This window comes from Rhinatrema bivittatum, chromosome 8 (assembly GCF_901001135.1).
Source record: "Rhinatrema bivittatum chromosome 8, aRhiBiv1.1, whole genome shotgun sequence".
Taxonomy (NCBI): Eukaryota; Metazoa; Chordata; class Amphibia; order Gymnophiona; family Rhinatrematidae; genus Rhinatrema; species Rhinatrema bivittatum.
The window spans coordinates 169,480,906-169,506,572 of record NC_042622.1 but is presented as its reverse complement, the minus strand read 5'-3'; the positions used below and the strand labels follow the sequence as shown (position 1 = coordinate 169,506,572).

The window sequence follows — 25,667 nt, the reverse complement described above, 5'->3', positions numbered from 1 at the left end:
CTTATGGCCTGGATTGGCCAATGTTGAAACAGGATGCTGGGCTTGATGGACCCTTGGTCTGACCCAGTATGGCATGTTCTTATGTTGTTAAGATGGTTTTTTTTTTAGTGGTGATTTGTTCAGCCAGAAGGGTGTCTGAGTTCCAAGCCCTGTCATATAGAGAACCCTTTTTATGGATTTTGGATTCTGGGGTCTCTCTAAGGACGGTTCTGTCTTTTCTGCCAAAGGTAGTTTCAGCGTTCCAGTTAAGTCAGTCACTGGAGCTTCCAGCCTCCACAAATGTGGAGGTTGTTGCACCTCACGCAAAATAATTAAGATGGTTGGATGTCAGAAGGGCCTTGTAGTAGTTTCTGAGGTCACTAACAGTTTCAGATTGTTGGATCACCTTTTTGTGCTATAGAGTGGTGCGAAAAGAAAATGTTGAAGACCATGATTGCGTGGTGGTTGAAGAAGGCTATTTGGGTCTGCATATTTCTGTCATGGTCATCCTATCGCGGAGGGGTTAAGGACTCATTCTACCAGTTCTCAGGCAGTCTCCTGGGCAGAATGCCAACTGGTGTCACCACAAGAGATTTGCAGGGCGGCTACTTGGAAGTCTTTACATACTTTTGCCAGGCACTACTGATTGGATTTCTGGGCTCCAGAAGTTGATAGCTTTGGTGAAAGTTGTCTGCGAGTGGGACTCTCGCAGTCCCACCCCAGTTAGGGAAGCTTTGGTACATCCCAGGAGTCTGAACTGATCTGGGCATGTACAGGGAAAGGAAAATTGGTTCTTACCTGCTAATTTTCATTCCTGTAGTACCACAGATCAGTCCAGAATCCCGCACAGTGGTAGAGAGAAGTTTTAGAGAGTCCGCCCAATCCGTTTTTTGTTCCTGAATAACTCTGAAGAATGGCACAGGTTTCTTGTAAATCCTTTCAATAGAGTTTTTGAATTGCATTATAAATTTTACTCTTTATTCGTTCCGGGGAATTTGATAGTGTTGATTATTGGAAACCTTTTTGACCTTTTTTGACTTTTTATGCTTGGGTGCTTGTAGTACTGAGGAGCTGCAGGTGGCACACCGGGTTAAGAGGCAGTGTCTGTGAAATTTTCTCTGTTTCCATCTTCTGGAAGGGGAGGCAAAACCCAGGAGTCTGGACTGATCTTTGGTACTACAGGAACGAAAATTAGCAGGTAAGAACCAATTTTCCTTTTCAGTAAATTACTATAAATTGTTTTGACCTTTCTGTAGCTGTTGTGTTGCTATAAATTTGATGGGATGATTTTGAAGGAATAGAATATGCTGCTTCATGGGTGCCAGCTCCGTGGGTGCTTGAGCACCCCAGTGTTGAGAAAACTCTTTCATTGTCCTGTCAACTTTGTGTTGACTTTGGCACCCCCAGTTGGCTCCTGTGTGCTGCTTCTGTTACTCCCCAGTTTGAAGCGATATGGTTTCTTTCTTGTCCTTAGGCTGGTGTAATAGGAACAGGATTTTTACACTGCCTGGCTCCTTCAGGCCTTAACATAAACAGATTAGTAGGTGAAGGGCATTTGATTGGTGCTGAAAAGGTGACTCCAGGTCTCTGCGCAGTCTTATGGGATTTTGCCACTTTGATTCCAGCTTCTGCAGAGCCCGTGGAGACCTCCCGCTGGACAGAGGAAGAAATGGAGGTGGCTAAGAAAGGTAAGTCTGGGAATTTCTCCTTGACCATGCTGAAAAAGGTAGGCTTTTTAAATAAATAAGGTTTTGTGTTCTTGCCAGCAGGATTTTTCACACACAGGCAGCTCTGCAGAGGGAATGGCCTAGGAAAGCTGACACTGCACACCAGTGATGAAGCAATTTAATTTTCACTCTCTGGCCCCAAAATTACCTTTGGAACTGCAGTTATACAAAAGAGGCAAAATAAATTCTGGAATATTCAAAAGCCAGAATGAATGATTGAAATCTCCTTTGTCTCATGTATACGCTTTTTTTGTTTGTTTGTTTGTTTCTGGTTTTGCCAGTCATGCTGGGAATCGGAAAGGGGTAGACTGGTTTAAAGGGGGCTTACGTGTGCTTCAGAAGGCTCTGTTGTCAGAGTTGCTCTTCATTTCTCAGGATAGTGAAAAGGTACCATAAGCCCTCCTGTTATGCAGAGCCTTATTTGCAGGGGATGGTTTTACCCCTGTGGTCATCCTCTGTGCAGTCAAACGGAATATGGTATGATAGATTGGGAAATGGAGTATGGTATGATAGATTGTGAAAAACCCCATGTTTTTCTAGCCTGCTGCGTGTACAATCAACCATGCTTTATAAACTTTATTTTGGAGTTACGTTAACACGTTGCACTTCATCCTGCCTGTTTTGCTGAGTTGTTCAGCCATAAGATCTGTCCACAGATGCAGTGTGTCTGACAGATGCCTCGCACAGATGCAGTGTGTCTGACAGATGCCTCGCACAGATGCAGTGTGTCTGACAGATGCCTCGCACAGATGCAGTGTGTCTGACAGATGCCTCGCACAGATGCAGTGTGTCTGACAGATGCCTCGCACAGATGCAGTGTGTCTGACAGATGCCTCGCACAGATGCAGTGTGTCTGACAGATGCCTCGCTCAGATGCAGTGTGTCTGACAGATGCCTCGCTCAGATGCAGTGTGTCTGACAGATGCCTCGCTCAGATGCAGTGTGTCTGACAGATGCCTCGCTCAGATGCAGTGTGTCTGACAGATGCCTCGCTCAGATGCAGTGTGTCTGACAGATGCCTCGCTCAGATGCAGTGTGTCTGACAGATGCCTCGCTCAGATGCAGTGTGTCTGACAGATGCCTCGCTCAGATGCAGTGTGTCTGACAGATGCCTCGCTCAGATGCAGTGTGTCTGACAGATGCCTCACACAGATGCGGGGGTGGATGTGTGGGACGGATGCCGGGCACAGAGATACGGGGGGGTGGGTGGGTGTGTCGGATGCCGGGCACAGAGATACGGGGGGTGGGTGGGTGTGTCAGATGCCTTAGCAGGTTTAAGGCTGCCTTCGAGGAGTTTGGTTTAAAAGCTCTTGCTATTCTCTTTGCCTCTTGTAAGTTATTTATGTTTAACTGTATGAAAGTCTGAGGCTTTTGAAAACAGATTTCCCTTTTTCTGGTCAGAGCAGTGCGGAGGTGATTAGCAGGTTAGTTTTTGGGGAGAGGTAAGGAGGGCATAGGAGAGGCTCATTTGCTTATAACAGGCCTGTCTCTTAGAAGTCTACCAAGGTCAGCATGACAAGGCAACAGTTATAGGATCTGCTTATTCACAGGAGAGGGGAAATATTTTTGCAAATGGGTTTCTGCTTTTAAATTCCATTTGTTCAAATATGTTAAGTCTGGTTTGATGATAAGCAGAGGAGCCACCAAGAGATGGGCAGGCCATCCTGTATTGCTTTTAGATTTTGTCCAATCGATAGCTCTTTCTGCAAAACTATTAAAATTGTGCTCCAAGATATGAGCAGTCTTATGTCAGCATACTTTGTTTACTTTTAGATAGTAAATTTGAAATAATATGCATATTTGACTGTCAAGTCACCTCTGTTGCTGGAGTTAATACCAGAGGTAGGAATAAATCAAACATGTTGTGTCATCGAAAGTGATCATGAAGTATTTTCCTCCTGCATGTGGAAAACTTAAATGGCATACCTGGGTCCAACACATGCAGTAATGTTCACTATGGATGAGATTTAGCTTTTATGTCCCGGGCAAAGTTAGGCTAAAAATCCTTATCAGGAATAACTCCAGTTATTGATGTGGGTGTCGCAACCTGATTAACAAAGAATGATACACAGTGCTAAGGCCTGACATGGCAGTGTGCCCAGAGAAGGTGGCAGGAGACACATCTTTAACAAGCTCCATTTTTATGTATCCTCAACCTTGTTAGTTATGGAAATAATCATGAATTTAAATGTTTAGTGTCTTCTCTAAATGAAATCCCAAAATGCTTTACAGTTTAATGCATGCAGCAACTTTGGAATATGTTACCAGAAGAAATCCTGTCCGTGAAATGAAGCATAAAACTGTGTGTCCAATTGCAGACCATCTTCTTTCTTTTTTGCTCAACATTTCAGCTCCTTTGAGCCTCCACTCTCAGCTATCCAGGGATATTTCCCTATTTTGCATCCTCTCGCAGCTTACATTTATCCAGTCCTTGGCCAGGACCCTACAGGTCATGCGCCCCGGATCTGGCCACTAACTATCAGTGTTGCGTGATGGCTGATACTGTATCCCCAGCCTCAGCTGGCTGGAACTGTAGACCATCTTTGCACTCTGAGTATAATTGAAATATTCTAGGCATTGTTTTACAGCCTTCATGGTATCAAATGTTTGGAAAATAGACTTGTATGGTGTTATCTGTGCTTTTGAGGGAGACCTGGCAATAAATCAGTTTTGCTGTGAAGTACAAGGTCTTAGAACAATTTAAATGGATTTTTATTTGCTCTGTACAATCTGGAGACTGCAACTTCAAAAGGTTCTAAACTGGATAGAGTTGGTCCAGAGAGTGACAACTAAAATGGTCCATGGTCTTCTTTATAAAGCATATGGTGACAGACTTAAAAATCCAAACATGTATATCCTAGAGGAAATATGATGGGGCATTTAAATACCTGAGGTATCAGTGCACTGGAGGAGTGTCACTTTCAGTAGAAAGGAAGCTCTGGAATGAGGGGTCATGAGGAGAGGGTGAAAGGGGGTAGACTCAGGAGTAATCTTAAGAAATATTTCTTTACAGAGAGGGTGGTGGATGTGTGGAACAGCCTCCCAGTGCAGGTGGTGGAGATAAGGACAGTATGTGAATTGAAGAAAGCATGGGATAAATACAGGATCTCTGAGGGAGTGGTAGGGATTGTAGAGCTGAGTGTGGATGAGAAGACTAGTTAGGCCATATAATCTCTTCTGCTGTCCTGTTTCTGTTTCTAAAGAGCAGTTCATTCTAGTGAAGAGCTAATAATACCATGTCAAAAGAACAAGGATGTTGTGGAGCCAAGTTATTCCAAATATCTGAGAATTCTTCTTATATCTGAAGAAATCTCACTTTTTTGTAATGGATCAACTTCATTGATTTTCCCCTCCCCCCATGATTCTTCTTTGATTTGAAAGATGACATGCGTCAGTGCTTTTACCTGGCATTTACAGAATGGATATGTCATCTCAGAGAGACACCAGCCTGTCATGGTACAGCTTTCATCCATCAGCATCCAGTGCAAATTATAATCAGTAATATACATGCTGTCTACTAATGAGCTAATAACATTTATTACAATGCCCTACTCATGATGATGTATCTTCCTCTAAAAATAGAACCCAGTCTCCTGTGATTGAACCCTCCTGGCTCTCTCCCCATCCTCATAAAAATATTATTTTTGGAAGCCTCAGATTCTTAAGTCTTTTTTGGTTTCTTCAGTTAACTTTTTTTTTTTTTTTCTTTTGGATTAAAAGTACAGAAGCATTTGCATTAAACGGCCTCTCTCTCTTGCGATTCAGCGGTGAGCTTGCTCTGTTTTAATATTCCCGTCCCTTGTCTTTTATGATAGGGTTAGTGGAGCATGGTCGCAACTGGGCAGCGATTGCCAAGATGGTGGGGACCAAAAGCGAAGCGCAGTGCAAAAACTTCTACTTCAACTACAAGAGGCGACACAATCTGGACAACCTCCTTCAGCAGCACAAGCAGAAGGTGAGAGAGGGAGAAAGCATTGGGTTTAGCTCTGGGCACCAGTAAGGTTCCTTTTCCTGAAGCCTCTTATTGGTCTGGTCTGTGGGTCCTGAGTGCACCTCCACTCTCGTATGGGTTATGTGTGCATTGCTTGAAGCAGCAGTAGTAGTGGTAGTAAATTTGGGGTTTATCAGTATTACATTGTCTTTTTTTTTTTTCCTCCTTTACACTCCTTTGTTCTAATAAACGTTTGCAGCAAGCAGATATTTCAGTCCTCAGATATATAAAGAGAAATTGTTACTTGGCTGATACATAGGAGTTGCTTTGAAGGGACATAAGTTTCATCAGAAAGTATTTTTATGTTGCACAGTGGGGTGTGTTTTTTTTTTCTTACTAATGGACAGAGTTAAAATGAAAAGTGCCTAGAATGCATGTGACTGCTCCATTGACTGGCTTGAAATATCCTTTTCTGGTGGTGCTGTTTGACTGGACATAGGGTCTCAATGAAGTGCGGTAGAAATGTGAGTTTATAGACCAGGAATAAATGCACAGAACTCTGGCCTCTTTCAACAGAAAGGAGGCCGTGGATGGAAGTTGGTAGAAGATGTGAATGGGCATACTTGAGTGGTTCATGTGGTCTTTTATCTGCCCTCATCTTCTGTTCCTGGGATACTGTTTAGTAACCTCAGGTGCATTTGCGTGCATGTTGCCTCAGGGAATAACCTTCGTCCATGCTCGAAGCGCATCTGTGGGGGAAAACACCAAAATAACCAACTGATGTGTTTCTTGGTAGTCTTCCCGACGGCCAAGAGAGGAGCGAAATGTGTCTCAGTGCGAAAGTGTGGCTTCGACTGTGTCTGCTCAGGAGGATGATGAGAACGAAGCTTCCAATGAGGAGGAGAATCCAGACGACAGTGAAGGTAGGGAATTGTTAAACGGAGTTCTGATGCTTGGCCCTCTGTAAAACGTGCTGCACGACCAGCGCCTATCAATTTCTTTCTCCTATTCTGATCTAACAAATGCAGCTGGAAGTCCTCTTCTAAACTTGATAGGAATCCTAGATTGTACCAGGCCATTGCCTTTCAGGAAAAGAAGTTCAGTATTGTGTATACAACTGAACAAATTAAACGCAAATTGAATTGCTAAATAATCCCCCAGTTGTGGTGTTTTTAATAATCAACTGAACAAATCAAGTGGAGCCTCTCTCTGCTCAAGCAAAAACTACAAAAAAGAGAGAGGGAAAAATGTCCAATAAATTTACCAAATAACTTCGCACAATAACTGAACACAGTATCAGAAGTCAGTGTGCATAGATCTAAGCCACTGCCTCTCACCTCACAATGGGCTACAAGCAGTATCAGAAGACGGCGCTTTTGCTCAGTCATTTACTTGTCCAATAATAATCACTCAAAAATGAAACAAATGTATTATAACAATGTTAACTTATCTCATGTATCCCATGGTAAATATCTCTGTGCTTGGAATCGCTCTATCCCTTAGGATCCTGCCAGGTAGTTGTAACCTGGTTTGGCCACTGTTGGAAACAGGACACTGGGCTTGATGGACCCTTGGTCTGACCCAGTATGGCATGTTCTTATGTTCTAACCAAGAGTATTGTGGACATCATCTAAGAACATATGCAGTCGTGTGCACACGGGGATTACCTAAACCAGTAAAATGATGGAGCAAAAGCACCGTCTTCTGATACTGCTTATAGCCCATTGTGCGGTGAGAGGCAGTGGCTTAGATCTATGCACACTGACTTCTGATACTGTGTTCATTTATTGTGCGAAGTTATTTGGTACATTTATTGGTCATTTTTCCTCTCTTTTGTATTTTTATTTTTGATATCAGACAGACTTCTGTATGTGGAGTCATCTGGTTAGCCACCAGGCAGCAGCAGTTTTACTTAACAGATTTGCAGCTTTAGCTTCCTGCCCTGAAAGTGTCTCCCTTAACAGTTGGTAATTGCTGGTTAGCGGCTGTTTATTCCCACCAGCCTTATATGGAGCCACTACCCTGCAGAATTCATAAACTATGAGTCATGGGATTTGGCTGGTGCTTGATTTTAGTTGTTTGGCAAAACTGTGTAATTAAAATGCAGATGCTGAATAACTAATGTGGGGCTTTTCAAAACTTGGAAAGGCAGTTTGGGAAATGTTAGAGTCTATACATTTAAGGGCATTGTGACCTTTCCCCAGTCTGTTTAACCTTAGAAACCTGTCTTGGTAAGCTCTGACTCAGGATCTGGAGAGCTGCCTTGTTGTGGAGGGCATTCTTGTTTCTGTGGCAGGGAAGAAAGCCTTCGTGATTAAAGGTTACATTGTATAATCAGATCTAGGAAATTTAGATGTGTTGAGACTGAGGTTGTCTCAGTGGCTGCTGCAGTAAATCCTGGCTGCCTGCAGTCGAGTGCACAGTGATCTGTCTTGTTGAAGTTACTGAATGGATAGATTTTCATTCACTTGTGCAGTGCTCTTGAGTGGAGGAGAGCAGCAGGTTGCGAACCAGGGAAGCCAGGGTTCAAATCCCACTGCCACTGCTTGTGACTTTGAAGTCACGTCACCCTCCATTGCCTCAGGTGCAAACTCAGATCGTAAACCCTCTGGGGACAAGGAAATACCTACAGTACCTTGACCTACCAATGAAAAGGCGTGAGCTAAAAATCCAAGTAAAAATAAATCCAAAATGCAGGGTTGTAGTTTGTTTATCCTCTTCCAAATCTGTCTTTCAGTTATGACATTTCTGAGTCACTAAGCAAAATAAAATTGTAAACGTCAAGATGGTGATGAGAACAGAATGGTAGCCTCTTCCATGATGATCATCATATTCTTTCTGTAATGCAGCATGCAGAACATTGGCTAGAGAAAGTCATCCAGTATCCCTGCTCCTGAAGAGCTTACAGGGATCTTAATAAAGATCACACAGTGAGGGGTTGATAGGGAAGCAGTCAATACAGCCAACTTTGCTTCTGTGCGTTCTTCAAACCACCTGCTGCTCCAAATCTGACAGAGCTGACAGCCAGTATTCTTGAAATCCACACTGGTTCCAAAATTATACTTCAATAAAGAGGCAAAGCAGCTTGCTAAACTTCAGTGTTTCTGGAAAATGAGTTCTGTGTAATGCTGCTTCACATATTGCCTTGTAGACTTTCACTGGAGCAGGTTATTAGTCCCGGCTGCAAAGAACTGTGTAACGCTAGAGACTGTGGTGGTGGTGGTGGTGGTGATAACCCTTTGCTAAATCCTTGATTTTTTTGCTTCACACAAGAATAAAATCTTGTTTTGTTGACATAAATACACATGACCTGTGACTAGAATCCTCTTAGAGCTTTGGGGTTTTTTTTTTTCAAATTAATTCCTAATTATTGTTAAACCAGGAAGTGTGGCAGAAGGATTATTCTGTGTTTCGTAAGGGATATTGCTCTGAGAAATAACCTGCTACTCTCGCAGGAAATGAAAGGCGATCGGTTTTCTGTGATTTAGGAGAAAATGCCACTTGTGTTTTAGTGTCTCTTTCATATTTTGAAATATTAAAATGGAGAACAAATGTTCACTTTCAATGTTAACACTGATGCTTTAATATTGGAAAGATTTTTGACAACTTTAAAAAAAAAAATAAAAAAATATCTGAGTAATTGTTTGCATAAGAACGTCAAACAGATGAAATGCGTTGCCACTGTCCACTGTGGTGCAAAGGACTTTATACGAAATTTCAAAGGCAAAGTGTTCACGCTTCCCCCTTTTGAAATTTTGCTGCAGGTACAAAGTCCATGTGGATTTTTGCACCTTCCTTTTAGTTTGGGAAAACCTTCAATCTGCACACACTATGGGGTAGATTTTAAAAAATTGCGTGATCGCGTACTTTTCTTATCCCACCAGGCGCGAACAAAAGTACGCTGGATTTTATAAGATACGCGCGTATCTTATAAAATCTGGGGTTGGCGCGCGCAAGGGGGTGCGCATTTGTGCAACCTGCGCGCGCCGAGCCCAGCGCGTGCTGCCTGTTCCTCCGAGGCTGCTCCGATTTCGGAGCGGCCTCGGCGGGAACTTTCCTTCGCCCTCCCCCCACCTTCCACTCCCCCCACCTTCCACTCCCTTCCCCTACCTAACCCCCCCCCCCCCGGCCCTATCTAAACCCCCCCCTTACCTTTGTTGGCAGATTTACGCCTGCTAAAAGCAGACGTAAATCTGCGCGCGCCAGCGGGCTGCTGGCGCGCCATCACCCTACCTGGGGGCTGGTCCGGAGGCCTCGACCACGCCCCCGGGCCCGCCCCCGAAACACCACGTTGTTTCGGGAACGCCCCCGACACGCCCCTTTTACAAAGCCCCGTAACTTACGCGCGTCCCGGGGCTCTGCGCGCGCCGGTGGCCTATGCAAAATAGGCGCGCGCAGGGCATTTAAAATCCGCCCCTATTTTTGGGACCTGCTTGCAAGGGAGCGCCTCCCCCACCCTGAAACCACACTGGAACTCCACTCGCACATTTAGGGAGGACTTGGGAATTGTTGTCAAGGAAAGTAGCTAATGTCCGCAGGCACTCTGTCCCCGCAGGCTTTAGCCCGAATTTTCAGATTTGGCTCGTCCACGCACGGATTCGCATACAGGTGTACACAGGTACTTTTGAAAACGTGCTTCTGAATACTTTCTCTTCCCAGGCTCTGCTCCTCAGAACAGGTAAAAGGACATGCAGAATGGCTTCATCCGTACTTTTGTCTGCAGAACACTCCAATTTAAAACAGGGTTTTCTGTGCTGCATAAAGTGCTTTGAGAAATCATGCCTAAATGGTATTCATGTAGTTTGTCCATTAGCTGTGTGAGAAGCGTTCAAATACTTACCTCATCTCAGGAATGAAGTTGAAAGAGAAAGGGTTAACGTGGCTTTAAAAAAAAATTAATTCATTTTTACTGTGAATTGTATTTCGTTTTTTTTCCCTTTTGTGAAGCTGTAAAAGCTATTTTTGGTGTTTGTTTCCAAATGTTGTTTGCTGCTGTTTGCACACAGAATGCTAAAGTCAGAATGCTGTGTAATTTCAGGTGCAGAGAACAGTTCAGATACAGAGAGCGCGCCATCCCCCTCACTGGTGGAAACTGACAAATTCAGTGAAGAGAGGACCGAAAGCACCACAGAGGCCACAACAGGACTGGTTTCTGCTAGTAAAATGGTGCCTGGCACACCCCCTTCCTCATCTGTTCAGCGTGCAAGGACGCCAGAAAACCAGTACAGTGAGCTGCAAGTGAAGGAGGAGGTCACTAATGAGGTGGAAAACCCAATGGAGGTGGACGGCAGAAGCCAAGCCCCTGACGAGAAGCCAATACCGAACCTCCTGGTGCACACTAAAGCAGAACCCACTGAGGCCGAATCACTCCCGGAGAATGTTCAGGTGAAAGTAGAGAACGATACCAAAGACAGAGACTTGGAAAACCCCAAGGAGAAAACAGAGCCTGCAGAGATGGAATTTGTCCCGACCCAGCAGAGCAGCAGAGCAGGGCCAGAATCGCAGTCTGACAATGATTCCAGCGCCACGTGCAGTGCTGACGAGGACGTGGATGGAGAACCTGAGAGACACAGGTGATCATCTACTACATTTAGACTCTGGGGAAAGGAAAGGTAGGGGGCTTCTGCTGGTTCAGATTTCCTCTATTGACTGATCATGTGAATTTGGCCAAGTCCCTTTAATTCACAAAATATGAGATCGTGATTATTCTTACCAAAATGTAATTTGAATAAAGTCATGCTGCTGCCAGGTCAATCCTCTTGGATACACAGAAGTAAATGTCAACAAGCAAGTTGTAGGCGAGACCTTTATATTGGGTTTCTCGAGGTATGCAAACTACGCTGACCTGCTGAAGGGAGCAGAGCTTGCAAAAGCTGCTTGCAAATGCATTATTAATACAATAAAAAGGTCTCACCCACAGCTTGTTTGACCTTTTATTTAAAAAATTCATTTCCTAGCGTGTAGCCAGAGGGATTCAGGACCAATGGGTTATGCTCCCCTGCCAGCAGATGGAGACGGAGTAAGATTGTAAAGCTGACATCACCCCTGCAGCGACCTCAGCCCTCCAGTATTCTCCATCTCCAGCAGATGGTGGACGTACTTCTCCTTATGGGGATTGCTGTACTTTTGGAAGGAAATATTCTACATTTTAAATTGGAGAAAAATTGAGACCCGTTCTCCTGTGGTGATACCTAAAGGTCGCTCCCCCAGTTGAGAATTCCTGAGGCAATTTTGGAGATCCCTTAGAGGTGTGCCTTGGTCCAGTAGCCGGTTCCCAGCATAGACTTTGCTGTTTAGGCAGCTGAAATGCAGCGGGTGCAGAAAGCCAAGCGTGGCGGTTACGGCCAAAGTCTTCTCCCCCTGTTCTCAGCCAGTAAGCGCTGAGCCCAGGTAAGTTGTGTTTTTTGTTTTTTTTAAAAGATGATTTACCTCCCGGTTCAGAGATATTTGGAGGGGTTTTGTTAAGACTTCCTCCGGTCTCCTTGCTCTGTGCGCCTTACCAACATCATTCCCGATCCCATTGAGTTAAGGGGAAGTGGACTTCCGAGAGGGTTGAGTGGCCCCTGGTGGGCTAGGCTCCGCTTTTAGGCTTGGTCAACACACTGCGTCGTAGGCCACTTCGGAAAAATGAGTACTGGATGTCATATGAGAAGGATATGTACTGGAATTTCCTCCTCGAGACCTGTTCATGGTGTCTCCTTGCCATTCCCAGCACAAGAAGCAGGCAGTGTAGATTACTATTTTAAAGCTCCTCAAGATGAGGGCTGTAATCCCAGTACTCGATTCTGTCTTAGGGTCTGGCCCTTGAGAGAGGGCTCGCCAGATGAAGCGAGGATATTCAGCCTCGGTAATTGTCACCTTGCTCCGCGCTTGGAAGTTCTTCACGTCCCTAGCGTATGTGCGAGTCTGGAGAGTATTTGAGACCTGTCGCGAGGAACGCAGTGTCCCCCCATCGGGCAGCCAAAATCCCACTTATTCTGGAATTTTTGCAGGGCAGCTTAAATAAAGGTTTGTCCCATAACTCCTTGAAGGGGCAGGTAGCGGCTCTCTTCTGTTTCAGAGATGAGGTGAATGGGGCCTCCCTGTCGGCGCATCCAGACGTGGCTCGTTTTCTGAAGGGAGTGAAGCACCTTCGATCTTCCTTACGGTTGCCAATTCCCTTGTGGAATCTTAAATTTAGTACTGGATTTTTTGGCAGGTTCTTCCTTTTGACCACTGTGCAGTCTTTCTTTGCAGTTATTGACTTTGAAAATGGTGTTCCTAGTGGCTATATGCTCAGCATATCGCATCTCTGAACTACAGGCAATGTTGTGCCGGGAACCGTTCCTCCGGATGACCCCAGGGGTGGTACAGCTATGTATTGTCCCTTTCTTCTTGCCCAGGGTAGTATGGGAGTTTCATGTAAATCAGTCCATTTTGTTGCCATCCCTAGATAAACACAAGAACGTGGAGGAATATCGTCTCCTCCACCTTCATGTCAAGAGACTTTTGGGGTGGTATCTGAAAGTCTCAGAACCGGTCCGAAAGTCGGACCACCTGTTTGTCCTTCACGGTGGAAGGAAGCAGGGCGAAACAACTTTGCGGGCTACCATACAGGCCAATACAGTAAAGTTCGTGGAAGAGCGGGCAAGTGTCCTGTGCGCGCTATTCACTAAACTAAAATATTTAAATTAGGGCCGGCAATAAAAAGAGGCGCTAGGGACACTAGCGAGTCCCTAGCGCCTCTTTTTGGACAGGAGCGGCAGCTGTCAGCGGGTTTGACAGCTGACGCTCAATTTTGCCGACGTCTGTTCTCGAGCCCACAGACAGCCACGGGTTCGGAAACCAAACGCCGGCAAAATTGAGCGTCCAGTTTTCAAGCCGTGGGCCCATTTAAAAATTTTTTTGTTTTTTTGTTGTTTTACTTTTTTCAACTTTTGGGACTTCCGACTTAATATCGCTATGATATTAAGTCAGAGGGTGCACAGAAAAGCAGTTTTTACTACTTTTCTGTGCACTTCCCCGGCTCCGGCAGAAATTAACGCCCACCTTTGAGTAGGTGCTAATTTCTTAAAGTAAAATGTACGGCTTGGCTGCACATTTTACTTACTCTATCACGTGGGAATGACTAATAGGAGCATCGACATGCATTTACATGTTGTAGGCGCTATTAGTCTCGGGGGGGGGGGGGGGGTTGGATGCGCGTTTCGACGCACTATTACCCCAAACTGAATAAGGGGTAAAGCTAGCGCGTCAAAAACGTGCGCCCAAATGCCGGTTAACAATGCGCTCCACCGGAGCGCACTGTACTTTATCGGCCTGATAGTTTGCTGGATTAAGGAGGTGGACACAGGAGCCTATGTGGAGGCAAGAAAGCAGTTATCTTCAGGTTAAAGCTCAGGCAGTCTCATAGGCAGAAGTTAGACTGTTATCTCCCATCTATATCGGCCAAGCCACGACATGGTCCTCTCTAGGTTTTATCACCTGGTCATACAGGTCCGAGAGGCTGCAGCCTTTGCATGGGCATTGTTAACCAGATTGTGGGCAGCCTCCTTCCCTGATCGGGAGTAAGAACATACGAAATTGCCATGCTGGGTCAGACCAAGGGTCCATCAAGCCCAGCATCCTGTTTCCAACAGAGGCCAAACCAGGCCACAAGAACCTGGCAAGTACCCAAACACCAAGAAGATCCCAATTTATTGATGCCAGTAATAGCAGAGGCCAGTAGCCTTTGTACATCCCATTGATCCTGAGTCCATCTGGCTACACACTAGGAAATGGAGAAATTACTTACCTGATAATTTCATTTTCCTTAGTGTAGACAGATGGACTCAGTATCCTGCCCACGGCTGCCCGAGAACTGTGCCAAGGATTTGTGAGTGAGTGAGTTTCCTATCCCAGAGATTACGGGTGTTGATCCAGTCCCAAGATCAGGGCACCTATATGCTTACTGAAGTTCACTGTTTATGGTTGGTTGAGTACAGTTATGGTCATCTGCTTTTAATCATATCTTTAATCATTTTTTGGGTTTTTTTTCCACGAGTATGTCCACAGTGGTTTTTGAAGAGAATACTAGAGGGCTGAGGTCACTGCAGGGGTATAGGGTGATGTCAGCTTTGCAATCTTACTCCATCTCCTTCTGCAGGTAGGGGAGCATAATCCATTGGTCCTGAGTCCATCTGTCTACACTAAGGAAAACAAAATTATCAAGTAAGTAATTTCTCCATTAGAAGTTTTAAATTTAGACAGTTTAGCTTCTTGCATCTGTTCATTTCTGGTGAAGTAGACATAGCCTTTGATAGTGTAGCCCTTTCTGGTTTTATTTTTTTAAGTACTCTATACATCAAAAGTCAATACTGCACAACCAGCATCTGTTGTATTTCTATCACATTTGTCATAGTGGTTTCCAGCTTGTTGTTAGGTGACTGCTGCTCACTTCACTGCTTCACTTGGTGCTTTTTACAGGCAGATTGCCCTTTTGAAACACTGCTGGCAGAGCCCACGGTCCATCAGAAGTCACTTTCTTATAAACTAATGATTCGCCTGGTAATTAGATCGACATGCAAACAGTATGCTTTTTTTTAATTTTTATAGTAAATCCCACACTAAATAATAGGGCTGACATATGAACATTTCAGTGGTAAAGCTATAGGAACTAGAAACAGAAACATGACAGCAGAAAAAGATCATTACAGCCTATCTAGTCTGTGCATCCACATCAACTATTTGGTTTTACAATCCCTACCACTCCTTTGGTGTTTGCACCATGCTTTCTTCTAAATCAGATACTGTCCTTATTGCCACCATCTTCACTGGGAGGTTGTACATTCATCTAGTACCCTCTCTGTAAAGAAATATTTGATTACTCCTAAGTCCAACCCCTTTTTAGTTGTTGTCCTATGACCTCTCCTTCTATAGCCTCCTTTCTCCGAGGACAAACAGGATGGTAATCCTCACACATGAGTGACATCATTGGATGGAGCCTGGCACGGAACTTAGTTCTCAAAGATTCTAGAACTTTCAAACCTGTCCGACTGAGCATGTGCAACTGTTCTCCTAGGGCAAGCAGGATGGTATATCTCACACATCGGAAACAACATCAGATAAAGCCTGGCACGGAAAACTTATGTCAAAGGTTTCTGGAACTTTGACTAGGCATGCTGCCCGGCATGCCCTAATCCACTTGTCCACGTGGGGTCCCTCTTCAGTCTTTTTTTCCGCGGAGCTTTCGCTTTGCCGTTTTTTATCTCGTGTTAAAATTTGTAAAGTAAGTGTTGGAAAACTTTTTCACCTGCTCTTTTCGATGTGTCTCGCGTTTTTTCTCAGTGCAGGTTTCCTCTTGCTTCCCAGTCAGGTTTTTCATTGTTTCGGTAAAACCATGAGATGTCTAGAATGGGTAAATGTGAATTGGCTATTTACTCTTTTGGATAATAGAAGGACTAAGAGGCACTCCATGAAGTTAGCATGTAGCACATTTAAAACTAATCAGAGAAAATTCTTTTTCACTCAACGCACAATTAAACTCTGGGATTTGTTGCCAGGGGATGTGATTAGTGCAGTTAGTTTAACTGGGTTTAAAAAAGGTTTGGATAAGTTCTTGGAGGAGAAGTCCATTACCTGCTATTAATCAAGTGGACTTAGAAAATAGCCATTGCTATTACTAGCATTAGTAGTGTGGGATATACTTAGTTTTTGGGTACTTGCCAGGTATTTGTAACCTGGATTGGCCACTGTTGGAAACAGGATGCTGGGCTTGATGGACCCTTGGTCTGACCCAGTATGGCAATTTATGTTCTTTTGTTCTCCCATGGCAGTGGTGCCTCTGCGCTCATCGGTTTCGGTCACCCGCCGCCTCTGTTGTTTTCATTTGCTTCGTCAGATTTTCGCCGTTGCCCTTTGTGCCTGAGGACCATGTTCATTACGGACCTGCACAAGGTGTGCATCCTCTGCCTGGGGGCATCTCACGATATTAGAGGGTGCCGCATATGCGACCAAATGACTCCGAAAGGATGTCGCGCTCACCTTGACAAGATGGAGAATCTCTTCGGGGTGAGAGAGTCTGAGCCATAGACATTGGCTTAGGTAGTGTCGACACCGAAGGACCATGGAGCTGCACAGATGGACACTGAGCTATCCACTCAGTCGGTGCTGTCGGCAGATAGGGGCGCTGGGGACCGATCCCTGTCTGTTTCCTTGCAGGTCGAGGACATCGGATTTGTCGTGTTCGACCTAGGTACCGAGGAAAGACTGGGTTGAGTACCAAGGAAAGCCAAGGAAGCATTGGCACCTGTCGCCATTGATGCATGGTGCTAGGCTTGGGTTGGCGCCAGCGCTTGCCGTGATGCCCCCGAAGTGATCCCGCGCTGAGGAGTGCCTATCCTCCATTGATGATGGGGGTCTGGTGTCAGTCGCCGATTCACCTTGAGATTCTGAGGAAGATCTGGCCACCCCTCCTACCTCCCAGTCCATTTTGGCATTGGCAACTTTTGAGGAGTTGGCATGCAGAGTCCAGCTCATGGTTGACCGGGCACTGCGGGGCATCGAGCCATTGACACCGAAGGTATTGGTCCCCAGGCTGTCCCTCCTGGAACTACTGCTGGAGCGTTTGTGTGCTCATCGGTGTCTTACCAACCCAGCTTGTATTGCTTCCTGGAGAGCCATTGATGCCCAGCAGGGCACAGATGCTTCCCCTGACCAATGCAGTGGTTGTTGCCAGCTCCTCCGAGGAATCCCTGTCTGTGCTGGTGACTGCCCCGCAGCTTTGCCGGGGCTGGCATTGGTGGCACCAGAGCTTAGGCCTCTGGACGAAGGCAGAGCACCTAGGGCCCCATCCCCTGTGGATTACGGCAAGGATGAGGCTCCTTATGACCCCTGGGGGAATGACACTGCGGAATCCTCCTCGGAGGACTCGGAAGGTCTCCCTTCAGAACCGTCTCCTCCTGAGGAGCGAAGGAGTTCTCCCCCCTGAGGTCCTGACTTTCGCAGGATTTGTGTGAGCGATGGCAGATCTCATCCCAGTTCAGTTGATGGAGGAGGATGCCAAGCACAAGATGCTGGAGATCTTCCAGTTTGTGGAGGCTCCTAAATAGATCGTGGTGGTCCTGGTGCATGAGATCTGTAAGAAGTTGCTGTTGAGGATTTGGGAGCATCCCTTCACATTTCCTCCTTTGAACAGGAAGGCGGATGGGGTTTACCTCGTCCAACAGACTACCAGAATCGGCAAGTGTCAGCTGGCACATCAATCTGTAGTGGTTGAATCCACTCTCAAGAAGGCCAAGCGCTCTCGGACCCATGCCTTGGTGCCCCCGAGGAGATTGCATAGAGTGCTGGATGACCTTGGGAGGAAAGTTGTTTTTTTTTTTTCAAGGGGCTATGCTCATTGCCTGCATTGCCTCTTACCAGCTCTACATGAGCTAATACTCTCACAACTTCTGGAAACAGGTGCAGGAGGCGGCTGAGCAGCTGCTTCAACTGCAAGACACCTTTCTGTCTCTGATGCGTCAGGACCTGGAATGCGGGAAAACATGAGGAACACTCCACCTACAATGTTTTCGAAATGGCAGTGAGAGTCTCTGCAGTGGGGCTTGGTGCCCGCAGAATGGCATGGCTGTGGGCCTCAGATCTCTGACCGGAGGTACAGGAAAGACTTGCTGATCTGCCGTGCACTAGAGAGGACTTTTTTGAGGATAAGGTGAGGAATGCTGTGGGATCACCATGAGACCCTCCAACAACTCTCCGCCAGCACTTCCGACCCACCCTTCTCAGCCAGGAGGTTGGTGAGGTGAGGAAGTCATTCTACCAACAGAGAAAGTACTAACCTCTGGCCCCTCGCTCCTGTTCCCAGAGGGTGAGCTCTTGCAGCCGTCCCAGGCAGCAGCGAGCTCCCAAGCCTTAGCCGGCGCCCCAGTCAAATCCCGGGACGGGGATTTGACTGAATCGCAGGGAGTATCAACCAGTCACCAGTACCCATGATGCTGCCCCCCCCCCCCCCCACACACACACATATAGGCTACAGTTCTTTGCGAATCGGTGGCCCAGTATTACCTCCGATCAGTGGGTTATGTCCATCGTCCACCAAGGGTACCGATTGAACCTGTTGAGTGTCCTGCCAAATTCTCCTCCGTGCCCATTATGGGGGCCGATAGTACATCAGGAGGTACTCTTATGGGAGCTCTCCACCCTCTTAACAGCCAGAGCGGTTGAGCCTGTCCCACAAGGGCAAAGATGACAGGGATTTTACTACTTTCTAATTCCAAAGAGAGCAGGGGGACTCTGTCCCATCTTAGACCTGAGCACCTTGAACAAATTTCTAAGAAAAGAAAAATTCAAGATGGTTTCCCTGGGCTCCTTGATTCCCCTCCTGTGAAAAGGGGACTGGCTATGCTCCCTCGATTTAAAGGACGCATACACTCACATCAAGATCTTCCCAGGTCATAGGAAGTTTCTCAGATTTGCAATAGGAAAACAGAACTTCCAGTACAGTGTTACTGTTCGGGCTAGCCCCATGTGTCTTTACGAAGTGTCTGGCTGTGGTGGGGGCGCACCTCCGCAGACTGGGAGTGCATGTTTTCCCTTATCTAGATGATTGGCTGGTCAAGAGCACCTATCGGGTAGAGGCAGATTGGTCCTTGTGCTTGACCATCCAGTTGCTGGAGTCACTAGGATTTGTCATCAGTTACCCGAAGTCTCAACTCAGCCCATCATCTCAATTGGATTTCAAAGGAGTCCTGCTAGACACAGCTCAACGGAAGGTCTTCCTGCCGTGCTCCAGTGCGGTCACCTTGGCGCCCATAGTGGGGGTGACTCAACAGAGCCAAGAGGTGTCAGTCCGGCACATGTTGAGACTGCTGGGCCACATGGCCACAACCGTCCATGTCACTCCCTTGGCACACTTACACATGTGCAGAACCCAATGGACCTGTAAGCTTATTTAAGGGTGCATGGACCTATCTGCTACAGGATACTTTGTTGCCCTCCCACCTTGCTTCATGATCCTAAGCTCAGGAAAAAGACAATGTGTTCTCCTAGAAATAGACTTTTATTTATCAGATTTGGCAGAAAGTAGCATTTAGGAAATAAACACAATTCCTTTCTCTAACATCCTGGCCACTAAGCACAAGTTTTCCCTAAAGAAAGTTCTGTACCATGGGTGGTAACAAACATGACATAAACCTTAGCCTGCTTAATATGTTAATACTTATGGCTAACTCACTTACCTCTGGGCCCAGCTTAGGCGAATCCCTCTGTTCACCTCTGAAGCAGATGCTGGCTGGAGGTCAGGAGAATGTGTGCAGGGAAGGACTTGGTTCCTGGGTTTGGTACTGGCAGAGCTGGCGATGATCTGGGAAGGAGACTGGCTTCTGGCTCTGGTACTTACCGGGCTCTCTGGGGCTTACTCTCTCCCCTCACTGTATCAGACTCTGTGTTACTTTCCGCATCAGAGCAGGGCATCTCTTCTCTCTGGTCTCCTGCACTGTCTCTTGGCCACACCTAGTCTTCTCCCTCCTCGATAGCAGGGGGTGCCGGTCTGCTTAGGGCTCCCCGGTCGCTCTTCAGGTTCCTCTTCTTTCAGGGATCTCACTCCCAGGGTCACCTTTTCAGGGGGTCCTTCGCTCCCAGGGTCGCTCTCTTCTTATTTGCCCCATCTTATAATTTCCAGCTGATAAATATGCAGAAGCTCAACATATGGTAGGTGGAGGGTCTTTGCCTCGTTGCAGGTCTTTTCCCCCTCCCCATTTCTTTGGGGGGGGGGGCTGCCATGTTGCAGGTCTTTTTCCCCCTCCTCATTTCTTCGGGGGGAGAACTGCCATGTCTGAATGTCAAGCTGTGTGCCAGAGTGTTTGTTTTTCTCTGTCTCAGACTGCCTCCCCCTTCCATGGGTGGGGGTCTTTCCGATCTCTGGACTTGCCTTGGCTGGTCCCTGACTCCTGGCTTATGAGCTTAAGTTGCATTATTGTCCTTCTGTCGTCTTTTTTTTATTTATTTAAACAGACACAATCAGGCAGATCTAGATAAAGTATCCTTCAGTTTAAAGTTCTCATCAGGGCAAGGTTTCTTCTTTTTCCACTGACAGTGTCTTAGCTTGTCAGTATTTGGTAAAACATGGGATATCTCCCTACAAACCCTAAGGTTACAGTGGCGCCAAGCCACCCAGAACCTTCAGGATTGCATCCGCATCACTCCATCCCTCCCAGACTCCTTGTCCTGGTGGTGCGCGCTCTCGAGTTTGGAGCAGGGAATATTTTTCCAAACTCTCCTCTACCCAAATTATCCTTACCACATATGCATCCACCTTGGGGTGTGGTGCCTATGTAAAGGGGCTCTGCATCCAGCGACTATGTTCCGCTCAAGGAGCACAGTGTCAAATCAACTTCCTGGAGCTTCAGGCGATCAGGTACGCTCTCTGGGCTTTCAGAGAACGGCTGTCCAACAAAATTGTCCTGATCCAAACAGACAACCAAGTAGCCATGTGGTATGTTGTCAAGCAGGGAGGCATAGGGTCGTACCTCCTGTGTCGGGAAGTGGTCCAGATCTGGTCCTGGGCTATGTCCCATGGGATAGAGCTCCGGGCCATGTATCTGGCTGGAATGGAAAACATCGTAGCGGACAGACTGAGTTGGGCCTTCAGACCCCCACGAGTGGTCGCTCAACCAGGGGTTGGCAGATCGGATCTTCTGCCTCTGGGGGAGCCCAGACGTGGACTTGTTCGCGTCCCCCTGCAACAGGAAGGTGACTCAGTTCTGCTTCCTGTACAGGTCAGGCAGCAAAACAGCCTCGGATGCCTTTGCTCGCCATTGGGGCAAGGGTCTTCTGAACGCGTATCCTCCGCTTCCTCTAATAAAAAAGATTCTCCTGAAGCTTCGACAGGACTGAGGAACTATTTTCCTCATAGCCCCTCATTGACCAATACAGGTCTGGTTTTCACTCCTTCGGAAGTTGTCCTTCTGGAAGCCGATCAGTCTAGGGACTTCCCCAGATCTCATCACTCAGGATCAGGGCAGGCTGCGGCATGCCAACCTCCAGGCCCTGTCACTCACAGCCTGGATGTTGAGAGACTGATTCTACAACCGCTGGATCTTTTCGAAGATGTGTCCTGGTAGCATCTAGAAAACCTTCCACTAGAAAGTCCTATGGACTGAAGTGGAGGAGGTTTTCTGTGTGGTGTGAGCAAAAGGCCCTAGATCCTTTCTCCTGCCCCACACAAAAACTTCTTGAATACCTTCTGCACCTATCAGAGGCTGGCCTAAAAACCAATTCCATTAGAGTTCATCTAAATGTAATTGGAGCATACCACTGTCTCTGTTCAGCCCATAATTGTACATTTCATGCGGGGCCTGCTTCGATTGAAGCCTCCCCTAAGTCCTCCCGCTGTGTCTTGGGATTTCAATGTGGTGCTAGCTCAGCTAATGAAAGCTCCTTTTGATCCACCGCACACCTGTATCCTGCATTACCTGATCTGGAAAATCATATTTTTGGTGACGGTCATTTCAGCATGCAGGGTCAGGGAGCTCCAGGCCTTAGTGACTTATCCACATTATACCAAGTTTTATCATGACAGGGTGGTCTTGTGCACGCTACCTAAATTCCTAAAGGGTGACGGACTTCCATCTTAACCAGTCAATTGTCCTGCCAACATTCTTTCCCAGGCCCCATTCACACCAAGGCTAACGAGCACTGCACAGTCTGGATTGCAAGAGAGCCTTATCCTTCTACCTAGAGCGGACTGAAGCCCATAGACAGTCCACCCAACTTTTCATTTCTTTTGACAGGAATAGATTGGGAGTTGTCGTTGCCAAACACTATCCAGTAGGCTAGCAGATTGCATCTCCTTTTGTTAGGCCCAGGCAGGACTGCATCTTGGAGGTCATGTCTAGACTCATTCTGTCAGAGTCATGGCAACGTCGGTGGCCCACTTGCAAGCAGTTCCCGTTGAGGAGATCTGCAAGGCTGTGATATGGAGTTCTCTCCACACATTTGCATCTCACTACTGTCTGGATAGGGATGGCTGACATGGCAGTAGGTTCGGCTGTGGTTGTTGTGCCCATTAGCGCCTGGTTGGAGCTTGTTGGTCCCCTTTTTTTTGGGGGAGCAGCCTAGTGTTAGGGATTCACCCATGTGTGAGGACTACCATCCCGCTAGTCCTAAGAGGAGAAAGCAGAGTTGCTTACCTGTAACAGGTGTTCTCCTAGGACAGCAGGATGTTAGTCCTCCCAAAACCTGCCCGCCACCCTGTGGAGTTGGGTTTTTCCTATGATTTATTTTATTTTTATTGTAATTTTATGTTACGAGACTGCAGAGGGGACCCCACGTGGACGTGCGGATTAAGGTATGCTAGGCATGCTCAGTGTGCCTAGTCAAAGTTCTAGAAACTTTAACATATCGTATACATATTGTATACGATATGTTAACATATTGTATATAATAATTTATCTTTCGTTCTCCCCCTCTTTTTTTTCCTTCTCCCAGTTAAGGCAACCTTGTTATAATGTAACTTTTATGCTCCTTCTAAATGTCTCTTGTTGAATTGTTGGTTATAGTTCTGCTTAGTTCGATGTAAACCGAGTTGATTTGATCTGTATCAAGAAAGTCGGTATAAAAAAGCCTTAAATAAATAAATAAGTTTTCCGTGCCAAGCTCCATCCGATGATGATACCCATATGTGACATCATCCTGCTTTATCACCCTGCCCCCTAGGCAGTCCCTTAGTCTTTTTTTTTTTTCTGTAGCGCCATGTGGTTGCGGGAGCCATGTGTGTCACGGTATTCAGCTTTGCTCTCTCCTCACAGTTTTTGTAAGTGATTTTTTTCTAGAGCTGCAGCTGTTTTTCTTTCCCTTACCTTACGGTAGTTTTATTTTCTTTTTCTTTTCCTTTTCTCCTCCTCTTTCCACTATCTGCCAGCCACATGGTGGGCCTTGGTCGCAGTGCAGCTTGGCAGAGTCTAATACTATCCCGTATTAAATAAATACTGCACCTACAGTTTGTGTGTCCTCTCCTTGCCCTGTTTGTTTTTTGTACCTTTGTCAATTGCTGGCAAAACTGACAGAATGCAGTCCATTGGTGATCCGTGTAGGCTGCTGAGCCTGAGGACTAGCCTGAGTTCTACCTGGGCAGAAGTTTCATGTCGTTTCACCAATCGATAGGCATCGATAGAGGTTCAGGCAGGGAAGAGATCGAGGACCACACCATTCCTGTGGGGGGAGAGCTCATCCTCCCCACATTTAAAGGAACTAATCTCCACGGGCAGGAGCCCTGGACGACATAGCCTCCCCTCCTGCTTGCCTGTGATGACGGTACAGTCACCTTGTGAAAGAGGGTGAGCAGGAGCCTAGGCAAGCAGCTTGCAGCTGCACCTTTGGTGCCATGCCCAGTAACAGATGCCCGCACACATCTGTGACCAGTGCACCGATGAACTGACACGTCGATGTCAGGACCACGTTGGGGATCAGCACTGCCATTGAATGCCATGGTTAGTTTTGATGTCATTGAGGTGCGAGACCATCCTTAATGCCATAAGACGACTAGACGACCGAACATCATCTTGAACTATGAATCTTGAACTATGAATCACTGTACCTCCTCCAGTACTTAATAAGACCCTTTATCATATTGTTTACACTTCTGGTTTACTGCGTTCCTATGCCTTTTCCTTCCAACAGTATTTAGCTCCAAGTTTACCAACCTTGTTAAATGTAACTTTATTCTTCCGGTTTCTTACTATTTTTACTGTTTTTTGTTACTATTCCCCTGTTCGATGTAAACCGATCTGATATGGTCTTCCAGCCATGAAGGTCGGTATAGAAAAGCGTTAAATAAATAAATAAGAGCCTTCTGTACTGTAGGCATCTGTGGATTTGATGCACCAGAGTCATCGAGCACTCTGGGCCTTGATGTGGTGGAGTAGCGGCACTGATCTCTAGTGTTGGGGACCAGGGTTGCCATCGAGTGCTTGGGTCCACCGCGATGCCATTGGAGCCACCATCTGGGCCATTGATGCCCTTGATCTCATCAAGGTGCCTGCATGGGCCATCGAGGTGTATAGTCTCGATGCCACAGCTGCCCTCGATGCCGTCACGGTGCATGGCCTCAATGCTGCCCTTGATGCCGTCATGGTGCTTGGCCTCCATGGAGGCCATTGGGCATGTTAGCCAGCGTTGCCATTCGTTGCTGCGCTCAACAATGTTGAGCACCATTAACGAGGCACTGGGATCGCCATTGAGTGTCCTAGTTGCCCTCGGGGCCATCGACCACCAGGGCCTGAGAGCCCCTCGAGTGTTACTGAAGTCCTCGTGTGACAGGGGTTTCAGCCTTGGGCGAACTTGGTGCTGTCAAGCCCGGTCTCACCATCTACTCAAGGCAACCTGGAGCACAAAGGCATCCAGGCACAGTATTCTTGTGCCCTCGAGGCTCCTTTGCAATTTCCAGACAGGGCACAGAGAGGTATTGGGCTGTGTCATCATTGGCCTACGGCTATCGAACACATGGATGCCGATGATCTTGGGGGCCCTGAGCTGCTGGGATTGGGGGGCATCGGAGGCCTCGCCTGGCTTCATGCACCATCAGTGTTAATGAGCACTAGCGAGGCTATTGTCAGCCATAGCTGCTGGCAAGGGACACCATCGAGCTTGCAGATAGATGCTCTCAGGGATGCTGAGAGGAAAAGTCTGGTGCCAGCAGTCATTGGTTCATTTAGCCACCATTGAGGCATGTTGGGGCTGCAGAGACTCTGCTTTCAGACACCCCTGGCATTCTCGGTACCGCCAGTCCATAGATGCCTTCAGGCACCGGGGTCTCTTGGTGCTGCTGGGCTGTTGATGTCCATGGGCACCTGTGGCATTGGGGATGGCACTATATACCGTCAAAATGATCAAGACATAGTCAAGCCCCGTCAAAACCCTAGGTGCAGCATTATTTGGTGCCATTGATGCAATCCATAGTCAGTGAGCACTATGGGGCCCTATGGGTGCTGTCACCATGGTGGGCACCAGTGGATGTGGTCAGATGCCACAGGACATGACCGCAGAGCACCAGGGGCACCATCGGTGGCCTTGGA

General features: G+C 46.8%; 1 protein-coding gene across 18 annotated transcripts in view; it reads left to right on the top strand.

The window, feature by feature from the left end:
- Positions 1-25,667, top strand: part of NCOR1 (nuclear receptor corepressor 1) — a 372,787-nt gene that overhangs the window by 150,059 nt on the left and 197,061 nt on the right. For all 18 annotated transcript variants that reach the window (XM_029611288.1, XM_029611291.1, XM_029611302.1 and 15 more), the window contains 4 exons: positions 1,605-1,667; positions 5,522-5,661; positions 6,434-6,560; positions 10,676-11,210. In XM_029611288.1, coding sequence (XP_029467148.1) covers positions 1,605-1,667; positions 5,522-5,661; positions 6,434-6,560; positions 10,676-11,210 — 865 coding nt within the window. The remainder of the gene's footprint in view (positions 1-1,604; positions 1,668-5,521; positions 5,662-6,433; positions 6,561-10,675; positions 11,211-25,667) is intronic.